The sequence below is a fragment of the Mauremys reevesii genome, linkage group 10 (genome assembly GCF_016161935.1).
Source record: "Mauremys reevesii isolate NIE-2019 linkage group 10, ASM1616193v1, whole genome shotgun sequence".
In the NCBI taxonomy this organism is placed as follows: Eukaryota; Metazoa; Chordata; order Testudines; family Geoemydidae; genus Mauremys; species Mauremys reevesii.
Window position 1 is genome coordinate 63,636,129 of NC_052632.1, and position 19,528 is coordinate 63,655,656.

Sequence of the window (19,528 nt, forward strand, 5' to 3'; positions counted from 1 at the left end):
GATCTTAAATAAAAGGGGCAAGGGGGGGGGGGAAAGAGTAGAAGGAAATTATGCAAATACTTACAAGACCAGACTCAACAAGAAAAATAGAAGGTAATTTTAGGAAGATTTTATAGTCTTCCTTTGCTTCTGCAGGAGAATAACCAGCTGTATTTTTCTGTTTTTGCAGGCCCAAATGGGTAAGTTTTCATAAATTTGTTTTGGGCCTTTAATTGCTCATCTCTAATAAGTCATTGAGAACCATGCAACTAAAATCCCAAATTCAGTCAACTAAATATTTAATTTTTATTAAACTTCAGCAGCCAAAGAGTGAATTCAGAGACAGAACACAACCTCAAGTAAAAAGTCAACTTTTGCATTCTGTAGGAATACAATACCAGCCCCATCGTCTAGTTGGTAGTTTTTTTAACTGTCATGTGCTAAATACAGGGTTCAAAAGTAGGTCTATTTTGCTTCCAAAGCCACAAATACTCAGAATGCATGTATACCAGCAAGTGGAATTTAAAGTTTCCAATACTCAGTGTCCATACTAGTCAATAAAAGAAGTTACAATAACCCACTAAGAATAGAGTCTGGTGCATTCCTGTCCGGTTCTCTTTGAACAAAAAGTTCATGGTGGAACTGTGTGGTTTCAGAAATGGGTACGAAAAGCAGGGATGCAAAGGAACAAGGGAAGAAACCAGTGCTTTGTTAAAGGCCAACATATGGATATATCTTAAAGTTCATCCTTCAGCATTTTCTAACTGCTGCTTTTTATTAAACATCATGTATATGTGGCATTTCAAAATCACCTGTTGATCCTCCTTACACAAAAGTAGTTTTAAAATACAGATAATAAACTACAATAACCATTCCCTAGTTATGTCAGTGTAATATTTTAGAATTATGTATGTTTTATTGCTCTAATATTTCAGAATGTCTATAACCTGAAGAATAGTTCTTGATTTTAAGATTAGTCTTGATGAAAAAAAGTTGCTTCTAGAATACAGCTGTGTAACAGCAACAGCTCAGACCTCAAAGATTAGTTGTCTGAATGGCCCAAAATAGGTTAAGACCCTCTGTGTCAATAAAGTGAAGTTAATAATTATTGCTAAGGTTTGGAAGCACCACGATAATGATTTAGAATTAGTTTGAAAGAACAATAAAACAGATGGGATGTGAAGGTTACCAGGTACTTTGAATTGCAGTTCAATTCCCCATGACCAATCAGAGTGGGTATTGCAAGTTTTTAAGTCTTGAGCAAAGGTGTCATTCTTCAGAGTACCCTGGGAGTTGGGAGGAAAGTGAATACAGAACGTGAACGACCTTACACAGTAAGCCTTCAACGTGAGGAAAGCATGTAGTGATTGGTGGTGGTTTTAGAAATTAAGAACCCATTAGGACAAGACCACGAAATCAAGAAAAAGGTAGAAAAATGGTTGCAACATTTTTTGTGACTCAATATTCAGATCCATATTCTGTTTGTAAATGATACACAAGTCAGAAATGAGCACTTCTAGAAACCAATAACATTTTAATTTACAACACTGATATAGTAAATATGTATTTAATTATCAATCAAACAGACTTCCTGTGCTCCTTACCTGTTTTGACAAAACATAATTGGCAGGCCTGTCTTAGTTCATGTGTACCTTCCAACGGGTTTCTTCCAACAAGTGATGCAGATATGTTAGCAGTTCCACTGCTAAAAATATGTGAAAAGTCATTCCTAGTTTGACCTGCAATTCCCATGTAATCCTCAGTCCCAAACAAAGTATTAGGGCCATTTATCTGCCAGAAGAAACAAGAATTAACTTTATCTGTCAACCTCATTTTAATATCTCCACAACTAGAAGTTAGTTAGTGAAAGTTTTCCTCATAACATCACATTGTCTTCATATAGGGCTCAACTGTGAGCCTGGCTGTGTATCCACACAGGGGAATAAGGGAGATAAGGAGCCCATATCCCCATACTGCATACATTGCCAGACCCCATACTGGCATTGGGAGAAGTGCAGTAGCTGGTGGGCTGAGAGTATGCAAATCACTAGCTCCACTGTACTCCACCTATACACCAGCCAGCCACTGCTGAGTAGGCATTTGGGTAAAATAAAATACATGAGCTTCAGCTGCAAGTACAACACAGATCAGATTGAGAGTCTTAGTCACAATATTGTTACTGCCCTGCTTGTGGACCACTGAAGTTCCATACGGCCCCTTATTTTGTCTGGACTGCAAAGTGGCTAGACAGCAAACTCACAAAAGATAACATTTCAGACAGTTGTGACCACTTGTGGTCATTTTAAGCTTCCATGCTGCATTTTGCTACAAAGTTTACCTAATTAAAAATTGGCTAGGACACTAGTAAATACAGTTTCCTCATCTAAAATTTCCCTTGGATTTTCAGAAAATAGTTTTGGGTTTGGGTTTTGGGGGGTTTTTTTCTTTTTTTTTTTTCAACTTTCTGTCTCAGAGTGTTGCTGTGTACTATTCAACAGCTACTGTTTTCCCACTCCAGGTGCTACATTTTAATGGTGGATGAAGCTATCCCTGCATTTTTTAAACTTTAATTTAAAAAAAAAAATTAAAAAAAAAAACTTCCTTAAGCCCTGATGACTAAATACTAAAAAGTTTTAATCCATGAAGGAAAATGTAAAGATACTTACAAGTAAAAGAGAGGAATTATTGCTGTTAAGTGTTGGTGTTCCATCTCTGGACAGATCTGGACAGTGATTAAGAAACAATTTTTCAGTTATTTCCCCTCCCAGCACATTTTATTGATGTAAGAATTGCACTTGCTATAGAGGTGACAAGGGTCAATGTCTTTTCCCACTACATGCAAGTGCCTTGTGGTCTCTGGACAGAAAAACAAGGTAAGTCATCTTGAGTTAGTCAATCAATGGATTACCTTTAATAGCAGCCTCACAGAACGTGTTTTGAGGCAGTCACCGTAAGGACAGACTGAAGAGAGAGAGGTCCAGATGTAAAAGGTGGGCAAACAGGCAACAGTTCACTTTCAAATCCCTGGTTGTGGACATGGTTAGGGAGAGTCTACCAAAATTTTGCAATAGCCATTCTTCTACAAAGAATGTAGAACTACAAGATTTTTGACTGATAAGGGTGTTTATTGCATATTTCCTATTTATTTAGCTCATTACTGATCTCAGTATTAATCACTTACGCCTAATTAGATTCAGTGTTAAGCACATTTTTTTTTAACGGGTCTTTGCTGTTTTTTTTCCAGTGTGTGCTCTCCATTGTGTAGTCATTTTAGAATCTTGTGATTAAAAAAATTGTCCCATTTATTTACTCCCATTTCACTCAGGCACATATTAAATCCCCAGCCCCACCTGAATTTTTAAATGGAATTTAAATTCACTTCCCTCTCTGGTTAATTTTACATGCCCAGCATCAACACAACTTTAGGAAAACCTATCTAATGATAGGTTCATGATGATCCAGCAGAGGGCGCCTAGAACACATTTATGTAGATGCCACATGAACAGTTGCTTTCTTTTTAATTCTTGATGACAGTATATATTGACTATATAATTTGATACATTTAAAACAGAGGCAAGTCAAACTGCCTGAACGTTTCACCACAAACCTTTAATGTTTAAACTAATTGGTAGTGAGAAATCAGCTGTCATTAATAGGGAGTGAGAGAAGTCTGTGAAAGTAAGATTAAACAGAGACTCATTCCTTACCTCTTTTTGAGTCACTGATTGGAAAGGTATTTAAAGAGGAACAAAAATCTTCCAAAGAAGAAGCCAGAGACTGTGAATACATTTCTGAAAATGAGGCTGCTGAAACAAATCCTGCACCAACTGGTAAAGTTCCTAACAAAGTTGTGGAGAAGGCTATATTAGGAGCTACACTAGCTGATGGAATGGGTCCTCTGACTACTGTGGTTTGCTGGAAAAAAAAAAAGAGAAATATTTTTACTAAATATTAATTCAGAATTTTTTTTCAAAAAGGTTAAGTGGTCTGCAACAGTCTAGCTTTCAGTAATTTGCTTTGTTTTAGTACAAAAACCCTATCTCTGCACAGGTAAAGGTAAAATGAAGAATAATATCTTGAACTTCAGTCCTTCAATCTAAATTATTTTAGACTCTGACGCTGCAGAGACTTAACCATGTTTAACTTTATACACAGTGTATAGTCCTACTAACTTCAGCAGAACTAATCACAATATGTAAAGTTAAGCACCGGTTTAAAACCTTTGCAGGACCAGTACCTGAAAGTTTAGTTTCTAAATAACTTTAAATACATAGACAAAAAAGAGGCAGCAGAAATTAAAGAGGCCTAAAAAAAATCTAGGGGAATTTTAAGAAGTCTTATTCTAATATGGTAGATTGTTTCCTAGAACTTCTTTACTTTGCAATATCTATTTCAGAAATTTAGGAAGTTACATTTCTCAGTTTATTTTAAAATATTGAAAGTTAAATATTCAGAGTAAGGCTTCTAAATAATGTTGCTTTAAAAAGCACTTTAAGATAGAAAATCATCTCACACTTCTCAAAATTGAACCTTATTCTAAATTGTGTCCACTAAATCTGCATGAAGAATCTATTTCCTACAGCCTCATTAGTAAATTATACCAATAGTATTATCTTGATTAGATTCACGCTGCTTTGGGAGGAACTATTATTCACTTTACAGTTACAATCTGTTCAGGAATTGTCATGATATTTCCTTACTTCAAGAATAATGCTATATGCTAAAGTTAACATGTCAACATACGGGCAGGTTACCACCCCCCACCCCAACTGGACATCAGAGAGTAGACAATTTGATGAGAGAGTGCATATTTGTGTTAGCAGTTCAGCACTTCATTTTCAAATTATTTTAGAACTGTCAGATATACACTATCAGATCCAAGTGATCTGCTATTTAATGTATCTATCTGTTCCAGAACCCCCTCTAAACACCTCAATCTCTGACACTGCTTCATCTTTATTACCGGATAAGTGTTGGTCTGATAATGCTGTCACTATTCTAAGAAGAAACTGAAAACATGACATTTCTGGGAAGTTCATATTAGAGTCAAAAGACATGGTGCAATCTGATAACTATAGTAATGCCTATTCTTACACACTTAGTTGTGAGCCTGCTTACTCAAACTAATGATTGAAATGATTCCTCTCCAGAAAAAATTAAAAAACAAAAAAGTTTACCGTTACATTTTCATCTGAGTCAGGTACAGAATCAAGTAGTTCATCAAGTTCTTCCCCAATACTAATATCATCTCCATCTCCACAATCTAAACATGCTTCTGGCATAGAGAAAGAAATGTTTCCCCCATTTGCCAGCACTGCAGAAGGCAGAGAACTCTTTTCCACTTGAAGAGGCATGACGGAAGATATGGATTGCACAGGTATTGAAGCCAAGTCACTTGACACTTCTGGGACAAAGTTTGATGAGGAAACAGTAGAAAGTGTCTCTTGTTTCTCTTCTGATAAATCTGAAACAGGTAATTTGGGAAAGAAACCAAAACTTTTAGTCAATGTTCTGCCAAAATAAAATAAAATAAAATAAAATAAAATAAATAAATATATTCTTTCACCCCTTTTAATCTGGCACAAATATGTTTTGCCTTAAAGAAAATTAAGATATAGATGCTTAAGAAAAGCACACAATTGGTTTGTATTAACCAATTAACTTAAGAAAATATGCAGATGTGTATTGCATATTGGAAATATGCAGATATATATGGAATGTTTGCATATTTTGACATACTAAGCAAGCAAGAAGTGTCAGAGACTTGTGGCCTAAGTTATTCCATGCTATGCTTTATTCTGCCTCCCTACATCCACCCCCTCAGCACTATTTTTTCCAAAATACAGGAGTTATAACAGAACACCACAATATTAAAAAAAAAAAGAGGGAACAATAAAAGTCAGGAGATTTAAATAAAGTTTGCACAGCCACCTTATGTATGTATATGCATAAGAGAATACAGGTTAACAACATTCATTCAAATCCCTCAAAACCTTGCACACCCTTCACACAGTCTATTAAGTTTAGTTTGCTGTCAAATTAAAAAACTGTTCTAAGAAGTGATATGTGAAGTTATTTCTTGGACTGACTTGAGAATTTTTTTTAATCGGCCTTTATATCTATTGTATTTTTTAAAATAATTTTTTTAACTCTTTGAAGTAGAGACTGTCACCTTTACAAGTCACTATGGTTTACTTATAATCTATGACAAGTGATGTGGGAGAAAACACTGCTGAAGTCATCTTTGGAAGCAGCTTTCCTGGTTGTTATGCTCTTTGTATGTTTTTCACACACACACACACACACACACACACACACACTCGACAGAAAAATAATACCAGTTTCACAGAAGTCAAACTCAGAAGAGCTCATTTCATGATTCAGATAAAGAATTTTACAAATTTTTAACAATGACAAACACATCAGTGTTGCACTCTGTATCTAGCTTCCTTTCATTAACAAACAATATTGTAGTCCAGGAAGACTCACCTGACTCAATATCTTCTACAGAAGAATTTGGATTCTGTAAATAAGTAAAACATCAATTAACTTGAGGCGCAACAAGACTCTTCAAGCATACATTTTTAAGTTTACCTTATCAATCTAAGTTTGACCTAAAATTTAGCTTTTGTAAAATTTATGAGAATTCAGGCGATTTTCACAAGATAAAAGAAAAATGGCTTTTCAAACAAAAGCATTCCTTGCAATGTGTGAAACCCAAGCACTGCATCCATAAGAAACTGAAATTAACAAAAGTGAGACTAATTTAATAGATTTTCATTTCGTAAAATAAGATAAGTTCTTCATTTACTGTTTAGATTTAAATAAACTGTTTTAAAGTGTTCGTGTTTACTAATGTAATGTGTTATCAATTTTTGCTAACATCATCTGTTTACAATTTAGGTGGACTTTATACCTCTAAGACCTGCATCTGTGCAGATCTCATAGTATATCTTTATTTGTGTCTAAGTTGCATTCAACTTGCTATCTTTAACCTATGTGAACCATAGTACTCACTTGGCCATCTGTAGTACTTAAGTTGTCATTAAGTACAGAAAGCAATGCTTAACTGTATCAATGTAGCAAGACCTCGCGAATAATTAATAAGACCAAACAGAGTAAAGACAGCATTTTTAACTGTATCTTTTATTCAAGGAAGTTCTTGTACAAAGATAACTTGGATAAAAAAAAAAGATACATTATACTCATGGCAAAACCAAGCACAACGTTAGACAGGAATCCTAACCATTGCCTAAGATACAGAAACTTTAACCAAACATTAACTGGACAGTTTCACTTCACTGTAAGAATACAGCTCTTTCAAAATCATTTTATTCTGTGAACATGTGGAACCTTACCTTAATTAATACTTCTCCAGAAACTGAGCTTGAGGAAGTTGGCTGCAATTAAACAGGTCATTGTAAGTATATAGTTGACATTAAAAACTCAGAATGAGGTTGAATAAAATAAAATTAAAAAAAAAAGTCTTCCTTACCCTTGCTCTGACATAGGCTTTTCTTATTTTTAATCCTAGTTTCTGAGCAAGTTCTTGAGTCAGCTTTATCACACTTTCATCCTAAAAGGAATACATATACATTTCTATATATTTCTATACACACCCACCCACCCTCAGGCAAAGTGATACAACTGTTTGGAATGAGAAAAGTAAACAGGAATTATAGTGTGCTTCTAACCCTACATTTAAACATCTGCCAATAACTGAGTTCAAAGGTATATCTCATTTTACCCAAGATGAGTTCAGATCCATAAAGACAAAGGCCTTTGCCAATTTAAAGTGGGATTTACAGATTCTCCACTTTGAGTATTTTTTGTAGTTTTACAAACTGAAGGCCACACTTCTATTAGCATGTCAACTATTAAAGCACATCGCTGAATATTTAAATTGTTTTTGGGAATATACTCTGTTGTATCGGGAAGCATTGTGTTAAAATCAAGTCATATTTCACTTTGTCCTAGTTAATTCATATTTTAGATGACAGATAGCATTTAGAATATTTGACAGTTTAAAGTTTGTTTTCAGAATATGTCATACAAAGTTACAAGAAGAATCAAGGCAGATCTACTTTAAAAACTTAGGGCCAAGGTATTCAAACAGGAGTACCTAAAGTTAGGCTTTTAAATTGAAATTTAGATTCCTAGCTAAGTGGTCCAGTTTTCAGAAGTACTAAGAAGAGAATCGTCAACTGAAGTGGTCATGTGTGCCCAGCACTTTTAAATTTCTGGCCACTTTGCCAAAAATTTTGTCTTGAAAAGAAAAAAAAAAAAGTCTCACAATTCACAGTCATGCCTTCTAAAGATTCATTTTGAACAGGGTGCCAGATTAAAGATATATATTAATCAATATTTAGAATAAAATGGAGAAAAAGTAACCACTCACTCCACAGCATAGATAGCAAAAGAAAAATGCATGATAGAGACTAGTCAGTGGCAGAAGCCACCTGAAACCAGGCAGAAGGGGGAATGCCAAGGATGAAACAGTCACGGGTCTTAAGAACAGCACAAAATCCATCAGAAACAGAATATTCAACTAGTAATAACACCTGCCATTACACTACTGGGATAAGGAATATTTACATCACTCTTAAGTGCATTGTCTTTTTAAGTGGATCAGGAAATTGAGACAGCAGCTGCTGCGCCAGGCTCTCTCTGTCGGTGTCCCCACCCTGCTCTATATGGAGAAGAAGGGATAAGCGGGGTGTAGGAGCAAGGGGGAGGGGGACAACCTGACATTAGCCCCCCCACACACACACACACAGCAAGGAGGCGGCTTGGAGAGCAGCTCAAAGGCAGAGGGCAGGAGCAGCATATGGCAGTGGGGGGAGGGATAGCTGTAATTGCTAGGCTGCTGGCAGCTGCTGCAATTGCTAGGCTGCTGGCAGCTGCTGCACAGGGAACTTAGGGGAGCTGCCGGTCCACCCTGGTTCCAAGCCCCCACCAGCTAGCGCCAACGGGCTGCTCTTCCTGCAAGCAGTGGACAAAGCAGGCAGCTGCCAAAGGACGTTAGAAGGGAGCATTGCACAACTTTAAACGAGCATGTTCCCTAGTTGATCAGCAACATAACAATGAAACAAGGTTAACCAGGACGACTTTAAGTGAGGAGTTACTGTACAATGAATAAGTATTCGAGAAAACACTGTACTAGATAAAGTACCAGCTATTTCCAGAACATTATTTGTAAATTAAATTTAACAACATAATTTACTTACCAGTGGTACAGCCAGAGAGCATTTTGCTACAACATCGTAAGCCTTCTTATACCTTCCCAATTCATTTAAGGCTTTGGATTTCCGATACAGAGCTCTGAAATTGTTTTCATTTAATCTTAAAGCTATTTCACAATCTTCTAGAACTTTATCATGCAATCTCTGTGAGAAAGGCAACAAAGTTTAAGGGCTTATTCAACAAATCATATTTTGTTACTAGAGCAGTACATTCAAATAGCTTATATTTAAATCAAAAAGTGCTGAAAAACTGTACAGTTCCCAAGTAGGCTCTCTTCTTAGGATGTTATTCTTTCCTAATGTTTTACTTTTGGATAAAAGTGAGTAACTCTGACCCAAAATTCACCAGCTGTTTATTGTTCTTACTATCAGCATGGAATGCTATGTAGTCAGATTGCAAATGAAGACAGTATTTTGCCAAAGTATGCTAGAACCCCCTTTGTAGTCCAGCTAAAACATAATTCAACCTTGAAAGAATAAAAAAAAAGTTAGTATTTATTTCAAGGACGCTATTTACTATGTTTAATGAAAAATCACTGAACCAGGTAGCATGGCACAGTAGTTACCTTACAAAGTGAGAGTTCACGCAGCAAAAATCACTAAAGCCTGATTGTACTAAGCCTCATTATCCTAGTTTATATTATCTGACAGAAGTGCAGTGTATCTGGCTCACAGAAAGACAAACAGCTCTATTACTTGGACATATTCTGGATAGTTCAGTTCTAGATGAATCAAAGGTAGAAGTAGTACAAGTCTTTAAGATTTTATTTTGAATTCATTCTGGAAATAAGACACGGTTTTCTTTATGTAGTTGGAAAGGAAAGAAACAGTAATGCCGCCTTTGGTTCATTAATTCTTTGTATTTGATAGCTGTTGATGTACCAGTAAAATGGATCACCATAATGGTAAATGACAAATGGAAAATTTTAGAAGAGGCACCACAGATTATTTGTGTAAGGAAGTAGTACATGGCCTCATTCATTAGCAACTTTTCTAGACAATTAAGGAGCAGCACTGGTACTATATACACACTTATGCTCCCTACATAGGTCACCCTGGTTGAAAAGGGCCACGTGCAAAGCTGAAAGTAAGCCGGTCTGGCGTACCGGCAAGAGCCAGTACGCCGTGCCGGACTGCACCGGCTTCACAGCTGGGATTTAAAGGGCCCAGAGCTCCCCGCTGCTGCACGCAGCCCAGAGCCCTTTGAATCCTGGATTTAAAGGGCTCAGAGCTCCGAATCCCGGCCGCAGCTCTGGCGGCCGGGCTGTGGCCAGGATTTAAAGGGCTCGGGGCTTCCCTCAGCGGCAGGAGCTCCGGGCCCTTTAAATCCCGGCAAAACTCAGGGTCCCGCCCCCTCCAGGGGGCTCCCAGCCACCTCTTCAGATGGGAGTCCCTGGTTGATTTAAAGGCCCTGGGTCTCCCAGCCACAGCTGGTGCCCCACGGCCTTTAAATCTTAAGAGGCCACGCCCCTTCCGGATGAGGCCAAGCCCCTTCCGGACTCTGGCAGTACCGGTAAGTCCTCTAAGTTAGGTTACACGTGGCCAGGGGTGAAAGTAAGTATAAAGCCCAGTGAAAATAGGGGTCATCATTAAGATCCCCCTCCACGCCCCCCCAAGAACCATGTCCACCCACAGGCAAAAAGACAGTAGGGAAGTGGGTATATTAGCTGTACAAATCTTATCTGAAGGATGAACCTACCGCTTTATCAGCATTTGAGCCTGGTATGACCATTTTATATTAGTAGGATACTTCTAGTATTATTGTCTAAAAATATCCAGACACATACCAACATATTTAAAGAGAGAAGATAGAGAATCTTCAAATTTTGAATCATTTTGACTATTCTCAAACTATAACCAAGAGCCCTTTATCTACTAGTGAATTTTCTATGGCTTCATGTTTTGTTAATGTACTCTATCTGAAAAGTAGCAAAAGCTTAAAATAAAAATAACTTACCAAATTTGAGTAACATGCTATCCGGTTTACATGCAGCTTCTCTAGTATTTCATTGGAAACATGGATTTCTTCAGAATTGGCATAATCTGATATGTTTAAAGCTTCTGTATAGTGGCTCAGTGACCTTCCCCAATCACCTTCTCGGTATGCATCATTCCCTTCATTGAAGAGATTTCTAACAAGCCCTCGTATGAATAACTGGAACAAAGAAATACTCATGAACAGAAGAACACTCTGCAAACATTTCATACTTCTGAATATATAACTCACAATTTTCTCGCAACAAGTTAATGGGGAAAAATTGAATGCAAAGATTTGGTTTCCAGGTTAAAAGAAAATACACTATATGAAAAGTAGCAAGAGAAGTATTATCTAGGCATTTAAAGGTACCCATTACCAAAGAACCTAGGCATAAATGTAGGGCTACACAGTGTGTGTGTGTGTGTGTGCGTGCACACACACACACACACACGTATTTCACACTGAAATCTCAGAAGGGAAATGTTTGGATCAGACCAGTTGCCCGTTCATATCCAAAACTCAAGCCACTGAGAAAGGAGAGTTTTAATATCAACAGAAAGTGAGCTGCAAAACCAATTACCAGTTATCTACAACTGCAGAAAGATGCCCGGTAGATTCACATGGTGAAGCTATCTCCTCCTGACCAGCAATGAGGTGCTAAACTAACTTTACTGAAAATAGAACACGATCTTGATTCTTGAAATTGTAGTATCTAAATTTGTAGCCAAGGTTGAGTGAACTGGCAGTCAAAAAATTCTCTCTCTGAGCTACTATTTAAGTTATTTCTGTGCATACAAATATTTGATTATACACATAGCGGGTGAGACAGGCTAGTGAAAGGTAAATACCACTGTAATTTATCACTATTAAAAACTAGTAAAAATGTCACTTAGACCCTCAGAAAAACTTTGAACTTTTTTTTTTTTAAAAGCACCACAAGGAAAAGATTTCCACCCATTATAGAATCATACATTTCTAATAAATTTCAGAGAATAACTCCATTACCTCATACTGTTCTTGCGTCCCTGGATAGGGCAAAGTAGACCTAGGAATTAAAGATAAGCAAGTTTTGTAAATTAATAGATTGTTAAAAACAAATATTCAACTTAAGGGTTCTGAGTGCCACAGACAAAACTAATTCATTCCCTGAGCACCATCCATTTTGTATACTAATGAGGCAGGAGTCATAGAAAAAAGAGTAGCTGTAAATTACATGATTGCACACTACTGTAATGCTTATGCACCAGTAGCCTAAATTAAGGGTGTATGGTCAGCCTTAATTCTGGCATTCCCTAACTTCCAAGTGCTTGATTTAGCAACCTTAATGTAGTCTTTGAAAATGCATCCCTACATACACGGGACAGGGAGACAGGTAAAAAGAGAGAGAAAAAATGTTTGGGGGCTCTGACTCCCTCCCACTTCTATAATTTTATCAGCATAGAACTCCCACACCCTGATCAGATACATTCTGAACATCAGTAAAGGGTGAGTAATCACTGCCTCAGGCAGCCAGTGCTGCCCTGGGAACTGAAGAGAGACAAGACCATTTCTGCTTCAAACTGCAGCCAAACAATATTGGGAGGTAGAGGAGCACAGGAAGGATCACCTTATTTTTGCTCCAGTGAGAATCTGGGGCAGTCTATAAATGGGAAAGGAAAGAATTTCCCTTCCCCTGAAAATAGTGATAGCTGGGATGGACTAAGGAGCTCAGTAGGCCAGTTGCGGGGGAACAAGCCTTCCATGTTGGTGCACCCCATTCCTCTCTCTGAGGTTTAAAGAGCTGCTCTTTCTCACAGCAGCCTTTCTGAACTGCCATGTTGTGATAAGAGAGGAGAGCTTGCATGTCTTCTGCTCTCCAAGGCCTCTCCTGCCGCTCCATTTCCAGGTTGGAGTAGGCAAATATCCTGCTTTGAGAAGGGGCTGTGTATGAAGGGAAAACACAGGCCCTCACCATTTCCTCCTTCAGTATTACATTAAAAGGGCTTTTAGGCACATAGATGGGAGATGAACTCTACATTCAAGAGAAAAGAACAGGAGTACTTGTGGCACCTTAGAGACTAACAAATTTATTTGAGCATAAGCTTTCGTGGGCTACAGCCCACTTCATCGCATGCATAGAATGGAACATATAGTAAGGAGATATATACACCTATACCTTGATATAACGCTGTCCTCGGGAGCCAAAAAATCTTACCGTGTTATAGGTGAAACCGCATTATCTCGAACTTGCTTTGATCCACTGGAGTGCACATCCCCGCCCCCCCCCATAGCACTGCTATATCCGAATTCATGTTATATCAGGTCACATTATATTGAGGAAAGGTGCATACACATACTGAGAACATAAAAAGTGGGAGTTGCCCTACCAACTCTAACATTCAAGGTCAGTAGATGTTACTACAAATAGCCTGCTGAGCTCCTCTGGAGCACACTTTCACTATCTGCACTAAACCCATAGCTTCCCCAAACGTACAGGTGTTCTTTCTCTCCCCATATTTGGCAACTGCTGTTTGGAGTAACAGTCTTCGCTCTTCAGACAGAGTGCTGCACCTGGCTTACCCCAATGACACAATGTCACATGAAAACAGGAGATATATCTCCTACTTTTGTTAAAGCACATGGGAGGGTCAATTTGGAGCCCCTAAACATTTAAAACAAGAGTATGTTGATATGTGCATATATAATGAAGTTTGAATTGGCCAAATTCTCACCCTTATCTCACTCTTTAAAGACTAACCACATTTTAAATAGGACTGTGTGCACACACACAAAAAAACCCCATAAGAACATCTGTCATGAGATCTTACTGTATAAATTGCAATCCTTTCTTGATGTCCTGCTGTCTGATACTTCTGACTTCAGGTACACTGGACATGTTACCCTGCACATCCACTTTTTAATTCTGCAGTTTCTGAAAGAATAAACAGAGGCTTTTAACATGCCCCACTCGCTAGCATATTTGCCTCTAGACCAGAAGGATCAAATCTCACACATGGGCAAGGTTCAATAACAATGCTGATACTGCACTGAAGTAGGAATGAGAAGACTTTTTTCCAGACAATTCATTAAAATTAAGTTCCTACCATAAGCTGGGGTGGGTATAAGCCAAGTGTTCAACCCAACATTCTCTTCCCCCCGCCTCCCGAGTTGCATGCAACAATTTCAAAGAGCACCTCCCTGCCAATCTCTGTTTCTATTCCTCTCAGTTGCTGAGAATGTTATTCCTCCACTCATAAAGGACTAGATAGACTTACAAGTGAAGTGTGCCAGTGCCTCTGCAAAAAAAGCCAGGCTAACCACTACCAAATAGTGGTAAGAGCTCTGGCTATTTGTGGATTTATCCACTCTAGATGGCAAAGGACCATGTTACAGTCTCAAACAAGCTTGGCAAGCCGTCAGTCAAACACTTATTTGACCCTGGTCAAATATTCCAGCAAGAATGCCCTAACACAGGCTATGGCTACTTCTTTGATTGCATCAAGTACTCCTGGGGGAATTCTGCATCTCCCACAGAAATGGGTTACAGAGGTGCTGGCCACCACTAGGGGCCATTGGATGCAGAAAAGCCTAGCTTGCAAGTAGAAGACACCGGGGTGGGGAGGGGAATGGGAGGGAAAGCAGTAGGAGGAGGAGATGGAGGACTCCCGGCAGCTGCAGTTCCTGGCATGCCCTAAAGGAAGGAGGCGGCGGGCAGGAAACTCCACACAAGCCTAGTACCCAGCATCAGGCTTTTACTCCCTCTGGATCCCTGGGCTCAGGGAGAGGAGGTAGTGCAAGTATAGGGGCTGGGGAGAACCTCCAGCTGAGCTCTGAGGGAAGGTGTCTGGGCTGGGGGGGGGGGACCTCTGCTGGGCTCTGAGGGGGAAGGGGCATAGGGGGAGGGATAGCTCAGTGGTTTGAGCATTGGCCTGCTAAACCCAGGGTTATGAGTTCAATCCATTTAGGGATCTGGGGCAAAAAACTAAAAAAAAATTAATCACAATTTAAAAAGTTAATCGTGATTAATCGCACTGTTAAAAAATAGATCAATTAACGTTTATTAAATATTTTTGGATGTTTTTCCATATTTTCAAATATATCAATTTCAATTACAACACAAAATACAAAAAAGTATACAGTGCTCACATTTTTATTACAAATATTTGCACTGTAAAAATGAGAAACAGAAACAGTATTTTTCAATTCCTCTCATACAGTGTACTGTACTGCAATCTCTATCATGATAGTGCAACTTAAAGATTTCTTCTTACATAACTGCACTCAAAAACAAAACTATGTAAAAAACTCGAGAGCCTACAAGTCCACGCAGTCCTACTTCTTGTTCAGCCAATTGCTAAGACAAAACACCAGAAAACACTATCCTAGTCACCATGGACTTAGAGGCTCTCTACAAAAACATCCCACACGCAGATGGAATACATGATGCCACAGCACAACTGGTTGCTGAGCTCTGTGCCTTTATCTTCACACACAACTATTTCAAATTTGATGACAATATATATCTCCAGATCAGTGGCACCGCTATGGGCACCCGCATGGCCCCACAATATGCCAACATTTTTATGGCTGACCTCAAACAACTACATTGATGACATCTTCATCATCTGGACCCATGGGAAGGAGACTCTGGAAAAATTCCACCACGATTTCAACAGCTTCTACCTCACCATCAACCTCAGCCTGGACCAATCTACACAGGAGGTCCACTTCCTAGGCACCACGGTGCAAATAAGTGATGGTCACATTAACACCACCCTATACCGAAAACCTACTGACCACTATGCCTACCTTCATGCCTCCAGCTTCCATCCCGGGCACACCACACGATCCATTGTCTACAGCCAAGCACTGAGGTACAACCGCATCTGCTCCAACCCCTCAGACAGAGACCAACACCTACAAAATCTTCACCAAGCATTCTCAAAACTACAATACCCGCACAAGGAAATAAGGAAACAGATCAACAGAGCCAGACGTGTACCCAGAAGCCTCCTACTGCAAGACAAACCCAAGAAAGAAACCAACAGAACTCCAGTGGCCATCACATACAGTCCCCAGCTAAAACCCGTCCAACGCATCATCAGGGATCTCCAACCCATCCTGGACAATTATCGCTCATTTTCACAGGCCTTGAGTGGCAGGCCAGTCCTCGCCCACAGACAACCTGCCAACCTGAAGCATATTCTCACCAGTAACTGCACACTGCACCATAGTAACTAATTCAGGAACCAATCCATGCAACAAACCTCAATGCCAACTCTGCCCACATATCTACACCAGCGACACCATCACAGGACCTAACCAGATCAGCGCACCATCACCGGTTCATTCACCTGCACATCCACCAATGTAATATACGCTATCATATGCCAGCAATGCCCCTCTGCTATATACATTGGCCAAACTGGACAGTCCCTACGGAAAAGGATAAATGGATACAAATCAGATATTAGGAATGGCAATATACAAAAACCTGTAGCAGAACACTTCAATCTCCCTGGACACACAATAGCATATTTAAAGGTAGCCATCCTGCAGCAAAAAAAACTTCAGGACCAGACTTCAAAGAGAAACTGCTGAGCTCCAGTTCATCTGCAAATTTGACACCATCAGCTCAGGATTAAACAAAGACATTGAACGGCTAGCCAACTACAAAAGCAGTTTCTCCTCCCTTAGTTTTCACACCTCAACTGCTAGAAGAGGGCCTCATCCTCCCTGATTGAACTAACCTCGTTATCTCTAGCCTGCTTCTTGATTGCATGCATTATATATCACACACACACACACACACACACACACACCTCTGCCCCTGGAAATTTTCACTACATGCATCTGACAAAATGGGTATTCATCTACAAAAGCTCATGCTCCAATACGTCTGTTAGTCTATAAGGTGCCACAGGATTCTTTGCTGCTTTTACAGATCCAGACTAACACGGCTACCCCTCTGATACTGAAGACAAACAAGTTTGTTTACATTTACAGGAGATTTTTGGACCAATCAAATGCCCAACCCTATTCTCAAAAACAAATTCATTGCACTACTGCTAAACTACCAGCAGATGCTCACAAAATATTTTGCACCAATAATTGCTCTTGTATTTCCTGCAAGGGAAATAAACTTGTAATACTGTTTCATTTATTACTGAAAAATATGTTGGAATACCCTCTATAATATGAAGGATACCATATGAAGACAAAAATCTAGAGAGATGTTTTTGTATCTTCATCTCCTAACTGCCAACAGAATTAAAAGATAATTGGATTCTAATTAGCAAGTCTCTCAGTTTTGTGAGCAACACACATTAATTAAAATCCATCACAATGTTTGGCTTTGCTTTGCCAAACCCAGAATGAGTTCAAGTGTAGATATTTGTCTTTTGTGTCATAGCTTTAATACAAATTAATCTGATTAAGCCTTGGAGGAAACCAGAGGTATTGTTGAAATTAGGGATGTAAATTTCATTTAAAAAGTTAACTGTTTAAAACTATTAAAATTATATCGTTTAACCGATTAAGGGGAGAGGGGCTGGGGCCGCTCCGGCCGGGCCAGCCCAGGGTTGGGGATTAAAGGTAAGACTAATGCTTTCTGTTTGACCATTTAATAATTTATATCCCTAGTTAAAATATTCAATTTAACTCATTTATCTTATTATCTTGTTTAAACTTTAATGGCTATAGGACCATTAATCAATAATTTGTTCAGATCATCAAGTTATTTCTCCTCATCCCCCCACCATTACAATAAAGGAGTGTCTACATTCAACACTCTTGGTGTTCCTGACAATCTTAAAAATACACAAATAATGCAATTCAGTCTTTATATAAAAAGAGACAAAAAAGTAATACGGTACACCAGTTTCAATACAAGAATGCCCTAAGTGTGGCCCAATAGCCAATGCAATTCTATCTGCCCTCTAACTGCAAAGCAAGAGCAATACCGATTCTGAAATGACTGAATTAACATAACAGCAAGGTATATTTCTTCAAACTATGGTTGAGTAAGATTGCTCCTAGAATAGAACTTTATCAATACAGAAAGTGACTTTATAAGTTTACAGTTAAGCTGTGCTTCCTTCTGTAGGAAAAGGAAGGGTTTTTGTTTTATCTTTTAAATAGAGCTGAATTTATTTTGTTTAAAAAAATTATAAAGTTTAAAAAACTGTATGTAATAAATTAAGGGATTCTATATTTCTATCAAGTTCCCATTTTATTTCATTAATTTTCCTAATAAAGGAAGAATAGCCGTGAGGAAAAATCATATTCAGACAACCAAGAAGAAAGGAGGATTCTGATAAGTTAAGAAGACATTGTCCAACAAGCGTTAAGGTGGAAAGGAAGTAATTTGTACTGGCTGGTTGAAAGTGAAATACTTTAGATATTTGTAAGGCATAGTTTAAAAAGTTATTTCACTCAGCATAGTTGTAAAAGGATCTATTTCTCCCCAAAAGTCATTTTATGATAAATAGATTTTGGGAATTTAATAATGTGTTTATAAATTGTGTGTGCAGCTATTAGAAAAGTTGTCTAATGTGCCAATGGAAAATGCTACGTGCATCCATAGATCAGTTGCTGGGACTGGACAACATGGGATGGATCATGCAATAATTGCCCTATTCTGTTCAATCCCGCTAAAGCACTATTAGAAGACAGGATACTGGGCTAGGTGGACCACTGGTCTGATCCAGTATGGCCTCTCTCATGTCCTTATCAGTTGGTCTCACTCCTCTTTAATGCATGGATGCATTTTTTCCCTGTAATTCATAAAACACCCTGACAACAGTAATTGGGGTATCTGTACTGTAACATTTAAAGAAAATAAGAAAATTTTCAAAAGCATTTGAGTTATTTAGGAGTCTAAGGATATGTCTACACAGCATTTTGGAGCCCATGGGAGCAAGCCTCTCAGGCTGGGCCAATAGACTTAGACTAGCATGGATCTATACTAATCAGTTCAAATGAAAATTTAGAGCCAATTCAAAGCTTAATCCAAAAAGCTCTTACTATCCACACTGACACTTGAAGAACTATTCTACAGAGAATGAGGACTGTGGAAATGGATTCCTATCCTAAACATATGTTCTTGACTGCTCAGAAAGAAGAGAAAGCAACCATGAGTAACATTTTATTCTCCAATGAATTTCTCAAAGGGCAACAGTCCCAAACAAAAACAGTCATCTGGTATTTACCCACTTTTGACCTTTACCATGCTCAACCTATAAACCCAACCTGTGGAACAGGTGAAGATAATTTGTTCAAACTTTAAACACACACACACACACCCCAGGATGAGAAAATTCCAGGCCACAAGACACTTCAGCCAAAAGGT

General features: G+C 38.5%; 1 protein-coding gene across 4 annotated transcripts in view; it reads right to left on the reverse strand.

Moving 5' to 3' along the window:
* ZC3H7A (zinc finger CCCH-type containing 7A) overlaps positions 1 to 19,528 on the reverse strand; it is a 56,134-nt gene that overhangs the window by 19,243 nt on the left and 17,363 nt on the right. For 3 of the 4 annotated variants that reach the window (XM_039490636.1, XM_039490635.1, XM_039490639.1), the window contains exons 2-12: positions 14,007 to 14,110; positions 12,205 to 12,244; positions 11,179 to 11,376; positions 9,207 to 9,365; positions 7,475 to 7,555; positions 7,338 to 7,379; positions 6,469 to 6,502; positions 5,157 to 5,443; positions 3,687 to 3,894; positions 2,646 to 2,701; positions 1,584 to 1,770 (exon numbers count right to left, since the gene is read on the reverse strand). In XM_039490636.1, the coding sequence (XP_039346570.1) occupies positions 1,584 to 1,770; positions 2,646 to 2,701; positions 3,687 to 3,894; positions 5,157 to 5,443; positions 6,469 to 6,502; positions 7,338 to 7,379; positions 7,475 to 7,555; positions 9,207 to 9,365; positions 11,179 to 11,376; positions 12,205 to 12,244; positions 14,007 to 14,074 (1,360 nt within the window). In that variant the 5' untranslated portion in view covers positions 14,075 to 14,110. The remainder of the gene's footprint in view (positions 1 to 1,583; positions 1,771 to 2,645; positions 2,702 to 3,686; positions 3,895 to 5,156; positions 5,444 to 6,468; positions 6,503 to 7,337; positions 7,380 to 7,474; positions 7,556 to 9,206; positions 9,366 to 11,178; positions 11,377 to 12,204; positions 12,245 to 14,006; positions 14,111 to 19,528) is intronic. The other variant, XM_039490640.1, reaches the window with a different exon arrangement.